Source organism: Mixophyes fleayi, chromosome 7, assembly GCF_038048845.1.
Source record: "Mixophyes fleayi isolate aMixFle1 chromosome 7, aMixFle1.hap1, whole genome shotgun sequence".
Lineage (NCBI taxonomy): Eukaryota > Metazoa > Chordata > Amphibia > Anura > Limnodynastidae > Mixophyes > Mixophyes fleayi.
In genome coordinates, this window is record NC_134408.1 from 103,258,403 (window position 1) to 103,275,034 (window position 16,632).

Consider the following 16,632-nt stretch of genomic DNA (forward strand, 5'->3'; position numbering starts at 1 on the left):
TTAATTTATGCATGAGGATTTTTGTATTTTTTTATAGTGTAATAATTAACAATACATGTGTTCTCATATTCTTTGTGACAGCTGAAGTAATTGACAGCTTAAGGAATGTTGTGTGATGTCAAGTGATGAGTTATGCTATGTTTGCATGTTACATGTGATGTCATTAGTGATATCAAATTAGCGATATCAAATTATGTAATTTAGCATGTGATTTTTTTTAAATTAATTTCAGAAACCATTTAAACACCAGCCCCCTATGCTCTACCTTACCTGGTTAACAGAGGTTCCTGTCTTGGGAACATCTCTACTTCACTAATGGGGTCAATGTTTATATCCGGTTCTCTGTTTTGAAAAGGCTGCATTCTGGTATTATATTGGCCCTACTCCCTGAATTATTGAACCACTTCAGGTTGGAATTCAGAACACCATAGAGTAGTTACTTTAAATATTTCTCTATAGAAAAGTTGAGCTAATCCTTTATTTTTACTGAAATGGAATTTTTAGTAAAAATGTAAAACCATTATTTCACTTTTCCCTTCTCAGCCACATACCGTATAACTAAACAATGAGTCCTGATGAGACAAGCTCTGGAGGCATATCATATGTGGAGCATCACAGTCTGTAGGTGTATGAATTAACGAGGAGGGTAATTTTAGCCTGGATTGGGGTCTTCCCTGAGTCCTATCTAATTGGATTCAGGACACTAGCCAAAAGTGGAGGAAGCTCCTCTATGAAGTATGCCAGTCAGTTCCAGAAGGCTGGTGTGTCCGATTGATGGAAGGTCGACAGATAACCACTATGGAAGAAGTGCAACACCTCATAGTGCTGTTGCAGCTATTACTAAACATGGCACTATAGATTAGAGAGAGGGTGTCAGACTGTAAACCTGTCACCCTGGAATAAGCTTTCACACTAACTGATGAGCGTGTGGCTATTCAACCCAGGGGGTGAGGATCCACCACACATGCCAATAATTCTACCTAGTGCTTCAAGCAATGTTCCAAGATGCCACTTTGGACAATGTCTTGCTTGCCTCAGCAGCATCAAACCCACCAGCATTCCCTGGAAGTGCTACACTACCCCAATGCACCAGATCCACAGAAGGTAGTTTACCAGGTTGAAATGTTAGTGAGTATGGGGAGGGCTACCCTAGCTAACATGCAGAGTCATTTGTAATTGTTTTTGGTGGGAGACCAAATATTCCAGGGACTTAAGGACTCAGGAACCACCATAACTCTGGTTCAGCCCAACTTGGTCCCTAGGTCCGAAGTGTTGAATAAAAGGAGGGTTTGGATTGTCATGGTAAGGGAACAACCCCATAGCAAAATTCCCAAAGAATTGAGGGCATGACTACAATCAAGTGCAAGTGGGGTTATTGGAAGGGCTCCCAACTGAAGTAATATTAGAGAATGACCGAGGACAAGGACTAGGGGCTAGATTTAATAAACTGCGATTCTGAAAAAGTGGAGATGTTGCTTATAGCAACCAATCATATTCTATCTGTCATTTTGTAGTATATGCTAAATAAATGATAGCTAGAATCTGATTGGTTGCTATAGGCAACATATCCACTTTTTCAAATCTGCAGTTTAGAAAATATACCCCTAGGTGTCTATTCATAACCAGGCACAGACCCTGCTCAAGCTTCGCCTTTAGTACAAGATGTCCCTGGTGGATAACTAGCCACGAACCCTGAACTGTCACTGTGAGTAAACCATGCAGTGATCTGACTGATCATGGAGGTGACTTGGGGAGGTAGATAGAGTGAGTTTAGGATGGTCCAATCAACAGACCTTTACCTTAGCTAGCCTCTGCGGTGCTGCAGACCAACCGGGCAGCACAGTGGCTTAGTGGTTAGCACTTCTGCCTCACAGCACTGGGGTCATGAGTTCAATTTCCGACCATGGTCTTATCTGTGTGGAGTTTGTATGTTCTACCCGTGTTTGCCTGGGTTTCCTCCGGGTGCTCCGGTTTCTTCCCACACTCCAAAAACATACTAGTAGGTTAATTGGCTACTATCAAAATTGACGCTAGTCTGTCTCTCTCTCTGTCTGAGTGTGTATGTTAGGGAATTTAGACTGTAAGCTCCAATGGAGCAGGGACTGATGTGAATTAGTTCTCTGTACAGCGCTGCGGAATCAGTGGCACTATAAATATAGATGATGATGATGATGATCCAACAGTGAGGATGTTCCAGCCATGCTGGTGTGGGAGAGATTTTTCAGTGGTTACCAACTCCATGCGAATACCATTGGTCTTTCCCAGCAAAAGGAGATGTATCCCCCTCCACTGGCCCCAATGTCACCGCTTGCATGGCAGAAAGTCAACCAGACTGTATTTCTAAACTGTATTACAAATATTATAGCTATTATCTGCTTAGTTGTTAATGGGAAAACCTACTTTCAGCACAGTAACTTTGAACAACAAGTTTTCTTTTTTTATCCGTCACCCATGTTAAATTTGTCAATTTGGTCATCTCTATTTTTCCCTGCACCCTATCCTAGTGGTATAATTATAGGCAAGTTTCACATATTGAACCTGAAAACTTCATTAAACAACCATCCCCAGATTATGGGATCTGTTCTTACGTTTTTGTCTGTATTACCCAGTATTATTGTATTACTGTATTTGTCCCCAATTGTAAAGCATTACAGAATTTGCTGGCTCTATCTAAATAAATGATGATGATGCTGAAAATGATAATGATGAGGATGTTCTGGTGACATTTATTGCTTGTGTTGTGAAATTGATTATTTCCTTCTGCCATGCTTTGTGCTCTAAATATATTCTAAATGTATTATCTGACTTAGTGTTTCTCAAAAATATAAATATTCAGTATAAAACTCACTCGCATAACAGCAATTTTCAATTTTATTAACTATGAGAAATAAGTATAATTTATTGACTTTGAGAACAGCAGTATATAATTTTAAAATAAGTTATGGACTCTTCTGAAAGATCCAATTCTAGCATTTAGCGCTCCCCAGTCAGAATATCTCTTGTACTCTCCAGGTCTCAGGTAATATTGACGTCCCTTATAGTTTGGCTCTTCATAAAACATCCAGTGACCATCATGTACATGACAGGAGTTAATGTCATGGTAACGGAATCTCTCATAGACATGAGGACAATCTTCAGAATACTCCATCATTTGTCCTTTGAAGTCTCCTCTCTCATAGATCCTCAGTTTATAAGAGCCATGGTGCTTAGTGAAAGAATGTCAAAAAGATTTTTAGCATTTCACTAAAAAGACTATAAATTAAGTTAGACAATATTAACATATTTAATGCATTAATAAGTGTAGTACACCAGTAAGCATGTGTTCTGATCTATACTTTTAATTGACTTGACTTACTGTAATCTTTTGTCTAATATAGTAATAGTCTACATACATTGATGTTTACGTTTCTAAATGTATGATGGATATACTGTACATCTTTTTCCATTTTATATGTTTTAATTGTTACTTAAATGAAATGGGTGGTATTGTGTTTCCATTTTAGCTCATTTAGATTTCACTGTAAGTGATGCATAAGTAAGTGTTTACTCTTCATCAGTTGGATACTTAACTGCTTTGTTGCACTAGAGACCACCCATACCTTCACTTACACCAAGAGAGTTAATCAGAAGCTGAATGGTGGTGAGAACACACAGAGAATATAAGGGAACACTTTCTATTTCATCCCTATAAACACTCACTATTAATTTACTAGTCAAAATCCCCAGTGCAATCCAATGAAGACACTGTATCGTGCTATACAGAAGAGCAGAGAAATGAAAATCAGTATATATACAAATATAATAAATATATAGCAATAGTGTTCCCAAAAAAGGGGTTTAAAGATATGCTTCTTTGCTCTTGTGTATTTGCTGTTTGTAAACATCTAAACTACACAACTGCAATAGGTTGTTGTATGCTACTTAGTACAGTAGTCACCAACTGCCCAAAGCCAGGAACTAGCACTGTACCTGTAATTATCAATTGCCTGGAGCCAGATAACGCCTTTGTCTAGGTCACTACTGCATTGGAAATGGAACTTACATAAGACTGTATTGACAAACCGATGGAAGCAGATATATGTCACTTCCCACTGTTACTCAAAGTGGCTTAACCACTGAAATACAAGTCAAACTATTATAACAGATTAACAATTATAACAGATTAAATCTCATCCCCGATAAACTACATAATATTTGGCACCTCTACCCGCCACCCACATTTTTGGGGACTGCCCAATATCCCAACCTCTGTGCAGTGAAGTGTTTCACTTGACTATTGGGAACCTTACAGTAACTCCTTCCCCACAATTGACTCGCCTGCATCTTTACCCAGCTCAAATTGATAAGCAAAGTTGATATATATAAGGTCATATATTTATAGCCATAATATCAGCAAAAGCCCAAGATTTGGAAAAATCCTTTGCCACCATTCATCAAAAAAATCATATCCAAATTTCAATTTAGTTTTGAAACAGAAACCTTAGGTGATCCCTATATGACTTAAGCTTCCTCTCCCATTATCATATGGTTCAAATGGCAAGATTTTGTCAGAGATTGTGCAAGCTCGTGCATGATTTACTCCAATAGACACCATGCTCCTGCACCTTTTAGCCTCATACAATCCTCTCACATGTAAATGGTTGCTTTTTCTAAATTTTGTTACATATATTGTAATGACTTCATGATGTCTTTCCTAATTGACTCATTGCAACTTTATGTCTTTCCCCTGCTCAATGCTCTCTGTTACCCTTGTTGTTACCTCCCATACCACCCCCTTTTGTGTTTCTGTACCCCTAATTTTGGAAAACTTTCAATAAATATCATTGATATTTAAAAAAAAATGTAAACTTTGTGTTATACATACTTGAGGTGTGAGGCGGCAGGATCTGATGGAGTCATTGTAACCCATCCATTGGTGGAAGTCGGGGTATTCTCCTCTCCATAGGTAGTATTGATGGCCCTTGTAGTTGGGGTGCTCATAAAGAATCCAGTTTCCACCTTCTACTCTGATGGAGTTGCAGCGGTTGAAATAAGAGGACATGTCAGTACAGTCTGAGTTGCATTCATAGCAACGACCCTGAAAGTTCCTGTCTTCGTAAAAGAAAATCTGCCAAAAGTTAAAGGTAGTTTAGATATTGGCATTATGTGGGCTTGATTTACAAAACAATTCTATGGAGTCAAACCTTCCATAAAATACTCAGTTCTAGGGAGATGCAGTAATGCTTTATTTATATGAGCTAAACAATTGCAAAATATGGTTTATAACTGCAGAAACATTCACAAATATTATTGCCAAAGCTTTGTAAAGTTGATAAATGTAAAGTAATACTGTCAATGATGGAATGACAGTACATTTTATAAATGCAACATTGGCTAACACAATTTCTTTTGGAAACATAAAATAGTGGCACATCATTAAATATCTGTGTTCTTTCCTGAAAAACAGTATGGAGTAAATTTATCAAACTGCAGGTTTGAAAAAGTGAGATGTTGCCTATGGCAACCAGATTTTAGCTATCTTTTTGCAGAATGTAATAATTAATGATAACTAGAATCAGTGGCGGATCCAGGTGGGGGGCGATCAGGGCAATCGCCCCCCCCCTAGCTGGGACTTGCTGCCGGCAGCTGCACAGTATGTGCAGGTTGACAGTGTGCTGCCCGGCTCCTCTGATTGTGTTTTAAACACAATCAGAGCAGCCGGGCAGCACACTGTCACTGCCGAGCGGACCTGCACATAGTGTGCAGCTGCCGGCAGCCTTAGATGTCGGAAAGGGGGCGGGGCCTAAATCGCCCCCCCTAAATCGCCCCGGGTATAGCAATTTTCTAGATCCGCCCCTGACTAGAATCTGATTGGTTGCTATAGGCAATATCTCCACTTTTTCAAACCCGCAGCTTAAAAAATGTACCCCTATGTGCTAAATTCAATACTGGTTTTCTGTCTTATCCTAGGGCACAAACACATTTTAATTATCAAGATCATTATAAATATTTATATTCCCCAGTCTGCCTAATTTTAAAATGAAAACAGAGAACAATTAATAAAATGTCCACTTACCTTTCCCATTTTGATCTAGTACTGAATGCGAACAGCTCAGTGCTTGGTGATAAACATGAACACAACCCTTTATATAGTTCTATGCTGCTGATGCCTGCATGATGTACATTTAAAGGGATAGTAAACGTTTTGTCTGCTAAGGAAAATGTATAGCTTTTGCTTTTTCTCCCTGTATATACTGTTGTTTAGTTATTCTAGAAGCTACAGTTCATTGTTACACATATTGGGAAAATAGCAGCCAATGAACAGCTGACTACTGTACAGTTAACAAAGAGACAAATGTTTAGCTGTGTAGAAATTATGTAGGTGATGTATTAGCAATAATAATAAAAATAATATGAAAAAGAACAAGAACAAGAAGAATAAGAACAAGAAGAACTAGAACAAGAATTAGAAGAATTAGATAAAGAAGAATTAGAAGAAGAAGAATTAGAACACGAAGAATTAGAAGAAGAAGAATTAGAAGAAGAATTAGAAGAAGAAGAAGAATTAGAAGAAGAAGAAAAAGAAGAATTGGTAGAAGAAGAAGAAGAAGAAGAAGCCATAACTAGAGTAAATAATCTTTAAAAATGTTTTCAATAAACATATATAGAAATGTCTGTATTTCTTGCCCATAAACTGTTAATAATTATCAATTACTTAAACACATTTTACATAGTTATGTCATGCAGAAAAAAGGCCTTAGGTTTCAATAACTAAACATAAATGCAAGTTTGATTAACATAAGGCTAATTAGGTTCTGAGTTAGTTTATCAAAGGTCATAGCTTTGGGGATATGCTATAAGTTTTATGGGAATTTTGTACTGTTTCACCATTGAAAAATGATTAATTTATATGCAAAGTCTGAGTTAGAACAAATTAGCTTACAGAAATTGGGCTCAAAAGTCTAGCTCTTAAAACTTACAACGGTGAAGTACACTTAAACCAGTGAGTGAATCAAAGATTTACTAAAGACTATTGTCAGAGTGGTCCCTCCCATGCGGTAAGTAAGAATTGTATCAAGCAGCATCATCATCAGCAGTTCTTACCTCCTGTCCCCCTTCAAGCCTTTTCCCACATCCCCCAGCATTCTGTTTAACAGCTCTGCAGTAATCGATTGCAGAAGAAGAGCACACATGAAGCTACATGATAGGAATAGGATCAGGAGTGGAAGAGGATGTATTTTTCCTCTCTCGCCACTACTCCTCTCACCATGTCAGTTACTGTACTTGCTCCTGTAGTGAGTAGTTGGTGAATGGAGTGGTGAGGGTGGCAGTGTACAAGTGCTGTCTTAGAGGAACAGAAAGATACGGAACATCCCCAGCTAATGTATAGTCCTACTTCCTAATTCCTCTTTGCTAATATTTCTGCATTGTCTCTTTAAAACTAAGGTGTCTTTTTACTAATTTGCAATATTGTGGTTAATGACAAAAACCTATTTTTCCTTTGACTGAGTATGCTGTCACCACATTAGGTTAAACTCCACGTGTTTTGCCATCCCTTTTAAATTTTAACCTCTGTTGACAGTGCTTCTTGTTCACTCCCCCACATTGATGGATTGAAGAAGAGACTTTAAAATGCTCTCCTTCATAATGTTGAGAGCTCAAATCCACCCCACTGATGTGTTTTTGGGGGTGAGTTTTAACTAGTAGATCCAAGCTTGTGCTATTTTATATCCTTGTTTATGTCCCTGCATTATGTATGTCTTGGTTTCCCCACTGCCCAGCGCTGTGAACTACTATGGCACCTTACAAATCAACAATAATAATAATCCACTGACAACTGAAGATTCTGACAGATTGTGGAAGGAGTAATTATGGGACTGTGTCCTATATCTCTGCCAGCTACTTTGAGCCATAAAGACCACAAAAACAGTTGACCAGCTTGTGGAGAGGTATAAACTGGTTGAGGAATTGATGAGTCTACCATAATGCCAAATAACCCTTGTTCTATGGAAAAAGGGTGCTGAAAGAGTTGCTAAGAATGGACATAATATAGAGAAAGACTGTGGGCTCAGGACCTGAGCAAGCCATGCCAGGAATGTCCTCTTTTAAAGTAATTGATAAATATGTAAAAAAATATTACGACATACTTCTGCAAATAGCACAGAAAATGTTGTCTATGAAATGTGATGGTGCAAAAGTAAACAGATGGTTATCCATCTTTGCCTGACTAGCGTGCACTGCAGTACAACAGCCATATAAATGTACTCGTGTTATTACTGTTGATAGAAAACATATGGATGCTTTGTTCGAGTCAAACAATATGATTACCTTAGTGAAAGCTGGATTAGTAAATCCCAACGTCCAGGGAATACAAGTCGGGTAATTTGTGTACATGGGGAATCAGATGTGTACTTTATGGCTAAGATGAACATAGAGGCCTGCTGTGGTTCCACTGTTGCTACTGTTGGATTTGTCCTCTCCTTAAGACACTATTCTAGGGAGAGATATCCCATGCTTCTTAAAGTTTTAGGAAACCCAAGAAGTATCAGGGAAGGTTATGCGAGACCAAATACCAATAGAACAGGAGAGAATAACCCATATTATGTAAAAGTTCTATTGATAATGTGTCAGTGGAATGTAAATACCTGAAGCTCTATATTTTTTAAGCATGGCTGGTAAGACAGAGAATGCTGAGGTCAGCAATATAGTATAAACATAATATTATTATTAATATTATCTTTAATTTATAAGGCGCCACAAAGGGTCCACTGCGCCGTACATGACATATACAGAAAACAGTGTCCCATATACAGAAAACATGATACATAAAAAACAAAATATGAAGAACAAAATTATATAAATATATACACACATACACACACACACACACACACACTCACAGACACACACACACATACACACACACACGTAACATGGTAATGCAAATCAAATTATTTCTGGGACAATGAGTGAAAGTGATGGTAGAAACCAGCAAGAAGTAGGCTGAAGCTTAAGAAAACAGGGCTAGGGAACCAAGCCAAGAGGTACAGAGGGTGATAGATTTGTAGAAGGAGCACACAAGGAAAGAGGGCCCTGCTTCTGAAAGAGGGAGACACAAATAGGGTGTTACTAACTGGGGGAGAGAGCCGGGACAATGGAGTTAGAAGGAGGACTGATAGACATGAATAAAGAAATGAGTCTTAAGGGCACGCTTGAAGTCTTTGAGAGTAGATGCTAACCTGATGGAACATAGAAGATCTTTCCACAGCTGGGGAGCAGCCCGGGTAAAGTCCTGGAGACGTGAGTGGGAAGAGGTGATCAGTGAAGTAGTGAGGCGGCAGTAACAGGCAGAGCAGAGGGGTCAGCTAGGAGTGTAGGTAGAGATGAGATTAAAGATGTAAGGAGGAGAGGATTGATTGAGAGCTTTAAAGGTGAGGGTGATGAGTTTAAATTTAATTCTGTAGGCCACGGGGAGCCAATGTAGTGACTGTTGAAGGGAGCCAGCAGAGATAGAGTGGCAGGAGAGAAAAATTAGATGGGCAGAAGCATTGAGGATAGACTTAAGAGGGTCAAGGTGAGAATCAGGTAGGCCAGAGAGAGGGAGGTTACAGTAGTCAAGGCGAAAGATTACAAGCGAGTGAACAAGAGTTTTCGTAGCTTCCATGGTGAGAAAGAGGCGTATTTTGGATATATTTCGAAGGTGGAAGTAACAGGATTTTGAGAGAGAGACAGAATATGAGGTTTGAAGGAAAGGGAGGAATCAAGGATGACCCCAAGGCATCGGACTTGAGGGACAGAAACGATGGTAGTGTTATTAACAGAAATAGAGAGGGGGGGTGGGAGAGTCCTGGAAGGGGGGAAGACGATAAGCTCAGTCTTGGAAATATTGAGTTTAAGGAAGTGTTGGGACATCCAAGATGAGATGGCCAAGAGACAGCAGGAGTCATGAGACAGAAAGGAAGGGGAAAGGTCAGGGGATGAAAACTACATTTGGGCATCATCAGCATAGAGGTGGTACTGGAGGCCAAAGTTGTGCATGAGGACACCAAGAGAGGAGGTGTAGAGGAAGAAAAGCATATATACCTGCTACTGAGGAAGGGAAAGTTTATGAAAGGGATATAGACTTACAGAATGAGAATTTTGTGTCAGAAACCTCATTATAGTCAGAGCAGGTGTAAATATTGTTAATGGAAAACTAGGAGAAGCCAGTGGTAGACTTTTGTACCCTCATGTGGCTAATTATCAAAATCTATTGCATCAGGTGACAAATGAAAGGGAAGACATTGCGGAGCCATTTGTAATTCTAGTGTTTTAGACCAGGGCAATGAAAACATAATTGAAGTACATTTAGGGGTGGATAAAACCTCTAAGGGTATTTTACAGCGGCCTTTCTGGCGGGTGAAACAAACATTATATGTTCAAATATTGTTCATCCTGCTCAAAGTATCAATACAGTTCTCCCAGGTCAGTTGTCCCCTTTTACCCATTATACAAATACCTTTGTAGAGATTTCATGTGAATAGCAATATATCTGGTTAGGCCCCTAATATCATCTACCTGTGGGCACAATAAGCAGTTATGCTGCATTTCAGCTCTGTGCCTTTCATCCCCACATGGTCATCTCAAGGATGTGACAGTTATAAATTTGTGAAAGTGGGAGATTATGAGGTGGTGATGAAGAGTGTCATTGCACCCAGGACTGTGTTGTTACAATGATCTTCTGTACTACAGTCTTTGCTCAGCTGCTGGGCCTATTGAGCTCAACTTTCATTTCTGTTGCTTTCAATATTTGACTACTGGAACCATTGAGATATATTGACAGATGATCTTGACTAAGCAGCTGCAGTAATCTTACTGTAAATAATTTTGATATTTCAGGGTACCCAGAAGTGCTACTGTTAAGTAACACCTTACTGATACATTAAGGCAAGTAAATGCCAATACGTGCTGTATTTCGCGTAAAATTGCACGGCACATGCCCAGAAATGAACCATACACCTGAGAACACAGCAATTAAACTTTGAGTGCAAAAGACCCTTACTACAACTTAAAATTTTAGGCACAAAATGGGGAAGGTAAGAGGCATATGAATGTACTCAATGTACAGTAAGGGAGTGCCAAGCTCAAGCGCATGCCACAGCATCTAGTTCAAGGTTTGGCTATCCCTAAGGTACGTGTTTTTCAGACGTATGCACCAGCTACAGATTTTGTGTAAGTGCGATTACTAGTGATGACCGCTGTGTATGAATGCTAGAACATGTGTTTGCAATCAGGAACAACTATAAAAATGCATTTTATGTACAGTAGTCATTCATAGCTTCCTAATAAATGTATTTTATGAGGGGAAAAATTATTAAGAAAAAAATTGTTTTATTCTTTAATGTTTTGTCATTAATTACTATGGCCTGATTCATTAGCGATCGGATCTGTTGCTGAAGTTGTGATGCATATTTTAAGAACAAATGGGGAGATAAGAAATTCAAAATTCAATAAGGAACGGAAAGTTGAAAAGCACGCCCACCTTCAGTCCCTTACGCAACGGAATATAAGATGCAACAGATCTTCAGCTCATCTTAAAATATGCATCTTAACTCCCGCTCCTTGTTTAAAGATAAGAAAAAAGTGTGTTACGTAACAGTAAATGTGGGAGGTGCAAAGGGTTTGTTTACAAATGTTAAAATACACTCAGGAGTGTATTATGCTGCACAGTTGTAACCTAATTACTAGTTGTAACACTTACATGTTTATAGAACCTAGGACAAATGACTTTGAAGTGTTTTTAGTGAGCTAAATCAACACCTTCTTATTCACCTACATGAAAGATCATGTAATGAGTTTGATTTGAACTAAGAATGTGGATGCAAGATTATTGCATAATAATTCGCAAACAAACAAAAAGACATGAATATTAAACTAAACATTAGTGTATTATAAAAATTAATATCATTAATGTTCCAAAATGCGTAGCATACTCTTCCATAATAGATACATAGTACATACAACCTCCACACAGATAAAGGTCATCAGTCAGGAATCAAACTCATGACTCCATTGTTGGAACTAACTTGGATTGGCTACCACTAAGGCAACATTCATTTGGAAATATAAATACATTCTAGAGACTACAGCAATAAGCACAACAATACAGCATGTGTGCAACAGATGTAAGAGCTAGATATTAGTACTCGTCCTTATTACCCAAAAATATATGCCAATTAAGATCTGTACAGGTGCCTTAGTGGTTATCATTTCCTTCTCAAAACACTGGCATCATGAATTTGAATAACAAGCATGGCTGTAGCATCTGTGTGCAGCTTGTGGACCTTATTCATTAATGAAAGGAACACAAGAGGAACTTTGCCCAAACCAACCTTTGTTTTGTTTTTGCAAGGGGTAGAATTAGGATAGTATTTAGATAATAAGGAAAGTAATGGTTTGTTTTCATGTAACACACAAACACTTGGTAGCTTGATTTTTCACGCTCTACCACAGTGATAAATCTGTCCTCATATTTTAGATGTATCAACCCCTCAATAAGGTCAAGGAGCATTTATAAATCTTAATGTTTTTTGATAAAAAATGAATCTGGCCCACTGGGCACATTATTCACATTATCTGCATGCTGCCATTTATTACTACGAATGTCCATAGACCTTTGGGGGATAGGGGGTTGATTTTGAGGGGACATGCTCCTTTGAGGTTAATGCAAATATTGTCTGCAAACCTTTAATTTTTTTATTCATCTTCCACTTGTATGTTATGTACTCAGCTTCCCTACAAATCATTGCATACAAGCAGGGCCGCCGAGAGGGGGGGGGAGCGGGTACAGTTTACCCGGGCCCGGCCATGCCAGGGGGCCCGGGCCGGGCCCTCGCTGCTAATTAAATTTATTTTTATTTTTTTATTATTTTTCTCTGTTGCGCTATTTTTTTTAAAACTTTTTTTATTTTTTTTTCCCGCGGGGGGGGGGGGGGGGGGGGTTCATGGGAGCTGGAAGAAAAAAAAATAAAAATAAAAAATACTCACGTGATCGCGTGGCGCCGTGTCCCTCCTCTCCTCCATTCACACTGACTGCTGGGCGTGACGTCATCAAGTCACGCCTGTCAGTCAGTGAGGAGCGCCGCAGCCAGCAGGAAGAAAGAAGACAGAAGAGGAGACAGAAGAGCAGAAAAGAAAAGAAAGAAGTTGACAAAAGGTAAGTAAAGAAACGGAGAGGCAAGGGGAGGAAAACAGGGAGGGACAGTACTATAAAGAAAGGGGACAGAGAAACAGAGGAGGTAAAAAAGGAGAGAGCCACAGAGTAATAAAAAAAAAAGTGGGAGAGAGGAACAGAGGAGGAAAAAAAGGAGAGAGCCACAGGGGAATAAAAAAAAATTGGGGAGAGAGGAACAGAGGAGGGAAAAAAAAGTGGGAGAGAGGAACAGAGGAGGAAAAAAAAGTGGGAGAGAGGAACAGAGGAGGAAAAAAAAGTGGGAGAGAGGAACAGAGGAGGAAAAAAAGGAGAGAGCCACAGGGGAATAAAAAGAAATTGGGGAGAGAGGAACAGAGGAGGGAAAAAAAGTGGGAGAGAGGAACAGAGGAGGAAAAAAAAGTGGGAGAGAGGAACAGAGGAGGAAAAAAAGGAGAGAGCCACAGGGGAATAAAAAAAAAATTGGGGAGAGAGGAACAGAGGAGGGAAAAAAAGTGGGAGAGAGGAACAGAGGAGGAAAAAAAAGTGGGAGAGAGGAACAGAGGAGGAAAAAAAATTGGGAGAGAGGAACAGAGGAGGAAAAAAAAGTGGGAGAGAGGAACAGAGGAGGAAAAAAGTGGGAGAGAGGAACAGAGGAATAAAAAAGTGGGAGAGAGGCACAAAGTAAAAAAGAAGGGGGAAAAGCAGCATGGAGGTCGCAGTGTGAGCATAAGGGGGTACAGTGTAGTTGTGATGAAGGGGCACAGTATTGTGTGTGTGATGGCACAGGGGGCTTGTTGCAATGTAGTGTGTGTGAGGTAGGTGGCGGCTAATTAATGGGCGCTATTTTGTTTGTAGGGTGATGGTGAGGCAATTTAATAGTAGGGACTATTAATTTAAGATGGGGTGGTTTGGGGGCTATTGAATCTTGGGGTGAGTTTAGGGAGAATGAGGTCTATTTATTAAATGTGACTATGAATTATTTAATGGCAGTGATGGTTGCGGGAAATAGGTATTGCTGGGGCTGTTTGCAGGAAGTGAAATAGGTTTATTTATTAAATGTAAATAGTATTATTTTAATGTTGGGGCTGGAGGAAGGCCTAATTATTAATCGTGGGTGCTATTGATTTAACGCCGGGGCTGGCTGTAATTTTCTAAATGTAGCCATTTTTTTTTCAAAATAGGTCCTTCAACATTTCTGGATCCGGACAAGCCACAACTAAAGAAACCAGCAGCCACAGGTGGAGAAAGTGAGAAGAACAGGTAGGAGAGAGCAGCACAGTGTGTGAAATGTTGTGATTCTAGTAGGGACAATACCAATTTTTGGTGAATGTTGTGCCCAATGTAAGGTGTAGGCCAAGACTGAACTGTTTGTGTACACACTGCATTGTTTGTATACTACACTGTGGTGGTAGATGTCCTGAAAGTCAGGAGTGCTTGAACATATGTGACGCTCGGGCGAATTGAGAGCCTAGTGGTTTTTATGTTAGCCACGCCCCAATGGCACGTTTGCCACGCCCCAAAATGCATGACCACACCTCCCAAAATTTTTGCACCGCCGTTTGGCTAGCTACGCCCCTGAATGCATGACCATAGATCTAAAATTTTTTGCGCCGCCTTAAGGCGGCGCAAAAAAATTTTGGGGCTTATTTGACTATGAGGGGGGCCCCATGAATTTGTTGTACCCGGGCCCTGAATTCTTCTTGGCAGCCCTGCATACAACACATCTGCAGCACAGTGGGTTAGTGGATAGCAATTTTGCCTTACAGCCCTGGGGTCATGAGTTCAATTCCCAAACATGGCCTTATCTGCATGGACTTTGTGGCTCATTAAGCTAAGTAAAGACAAAATTAGAGGAACCTTGTAAAAGTGTAGAAAAAAAAAGTTTGTTTAGCACCAATGTAAACTAATGGCTCCTTTTTCAGGTACCACACTGATACATTGAAAGTTTATCGAGGACATGCCGTACCCCAATTTTAAATATATACCAACATTTAAAATTTACCCCCAGTCAAACATGCTTTGACCAAGTTACTCCTTTTAATGACTAACTTTTCTTAACAAATCTTGCCCTGTATATTCTCCCCATGTTTGTTTTTTTGCCTCCGTGAACTCCATTTCACTTCATCAATCAAAATGCATACTAGTAGTTTCATTTGCTGATATCAAATTGACGTGTGTGTGTCTGTGTGTTTGGGGAGTGCTAGTTAGACTGTAAGCTCTATTGGACCAGGGACTGTGTTCTCTGTACAGCGCCGCATAATTGCTGGTGCCATCATTAATAAATAAATGATGAAAGAAATGATGATGTATTGTGAAGGGAACAACGTAAATTAAATATTAATATATGTTCTAAATGTCCATCCTGTCACGATATGACTTAGAGGATACCGCTGACCGATATTGACACTACTAGACAGGGAGGGGTGGAGTCTAACGCACCCTCGGTATTCACCAGGGAACCCCGCATAGAGGTTTGGGCTTGGCTGCGTGAGGTGCGCAGGTCGCAGTTCTCCCAGCTAGTTAACAGTGCAGCGGAAGAGAGCAGGAATGGTCGTACAGTCTGGGTTGGGTGCTAATCGATAGCGCAGTACATGGGGGTGATCCAGAGGGAAGGTCAGAAGCAAGCAGAGGTTGGAATCCAGTAAACAATGGAGCCAAATCGCAGAACAGAGAGAGTGGTCAGGAATGAGCCAGGAGTCAGGAACCAATGGACACTAATAGGAGCAATAGAGCAAGAGAAAGCACCCTGGAGTAGATGAAACCAATACTCTGGCACAGACCTGTGGGAGGAGGTGCCTTATAAACCCTAACCAGACCCTTAATTGGAGGAGAGTAATAGCGGTGGTTAGGAACACCTGACTGCCACCAAAAACCTGAGGAAAGAAGCGTCTCGTTGCCTAGCAATGGGACGCGAGTCCTTCTGGGCATGCGCGCCCAGGCAGACCCAGAAATACGTCCCGTTGCTAGGCAATGGGACAGGAGCAGTTCAGAGGGACAGACGTCCATCCCCAGCACCTATACACAGTGCGGGGATAGCGCCTGACACATCCATTATTAACCTCAACATATATATTGTAACTTAATTAAAAAAGACACACACACCAATTTTTTTTGTGTAACAAATTATTTAACATTAATTGTTCAAAAAGCAACATTATAGACAATATTTAAAACTAAAAATTTGTTTGCAACATAATTATTTGTTTTTTTAACAGTCTTGAATATTTGTTATTTTTTTTTCTCAATGTTTTAAAATATTGTGCATAATTGCTTCTTTGGATGGTGGAATTTCTTCCACAGCCTGGGTGTCTTCTTGAGCTGTTTAAAGAAAGGTGAAAAAAACCATGGTTAGGTAATTGTTCAAACATATATTACTTCAAAAGGGTGTACTTTGTTTACCCCATTTGATGGGATCAGCAGAGGCATGAAGTGTTACCTAACTTTAGATTGTTGGCAAAGGTTAATGGTATGCTAAACACAGA

General features: G+C 39.7%; 1 protein-coding gene across 1 annotated transcript; it reads right to left on the bottom strand.

Annotated features, from left to right (window-relative positions):
* Positions 1–2,929: 2,929 nt before the first annotated feature.
* LOC142097008 (gamma-crystallin-3-like) lies at positions 2,930–6,064 on the bottom strand. Its single transcript, XM_075178620.1, has 3 exons — positions 6,056–6,064; positions 4,865–5,107; positions 2,930–3,205 (listed from the first exon to the last, which is right to left on the bottom strand). Exons 1-3 carry the CDS (start codon positions 6,062–6,064, stop codon positions 2,930–2,932), a joined length of 528 nt encoding a protein of 175 aa, XP_075034721.1.
* Positions 6,065–16,632: the final 10,568 nt, after the last annotated feature.

Excerpts from the sequence above, each read along its gene's own strand:
- LOC142097008 (XM_075178620.1), bottom strand. Across the intron at positions 3,206-4,864 it reads CCTGCCGCCTCACACCTCAA|CACCATGGCTCTTATAAACT; the intron begins GTATGTATAACA and ends TCTTTCACTAAG.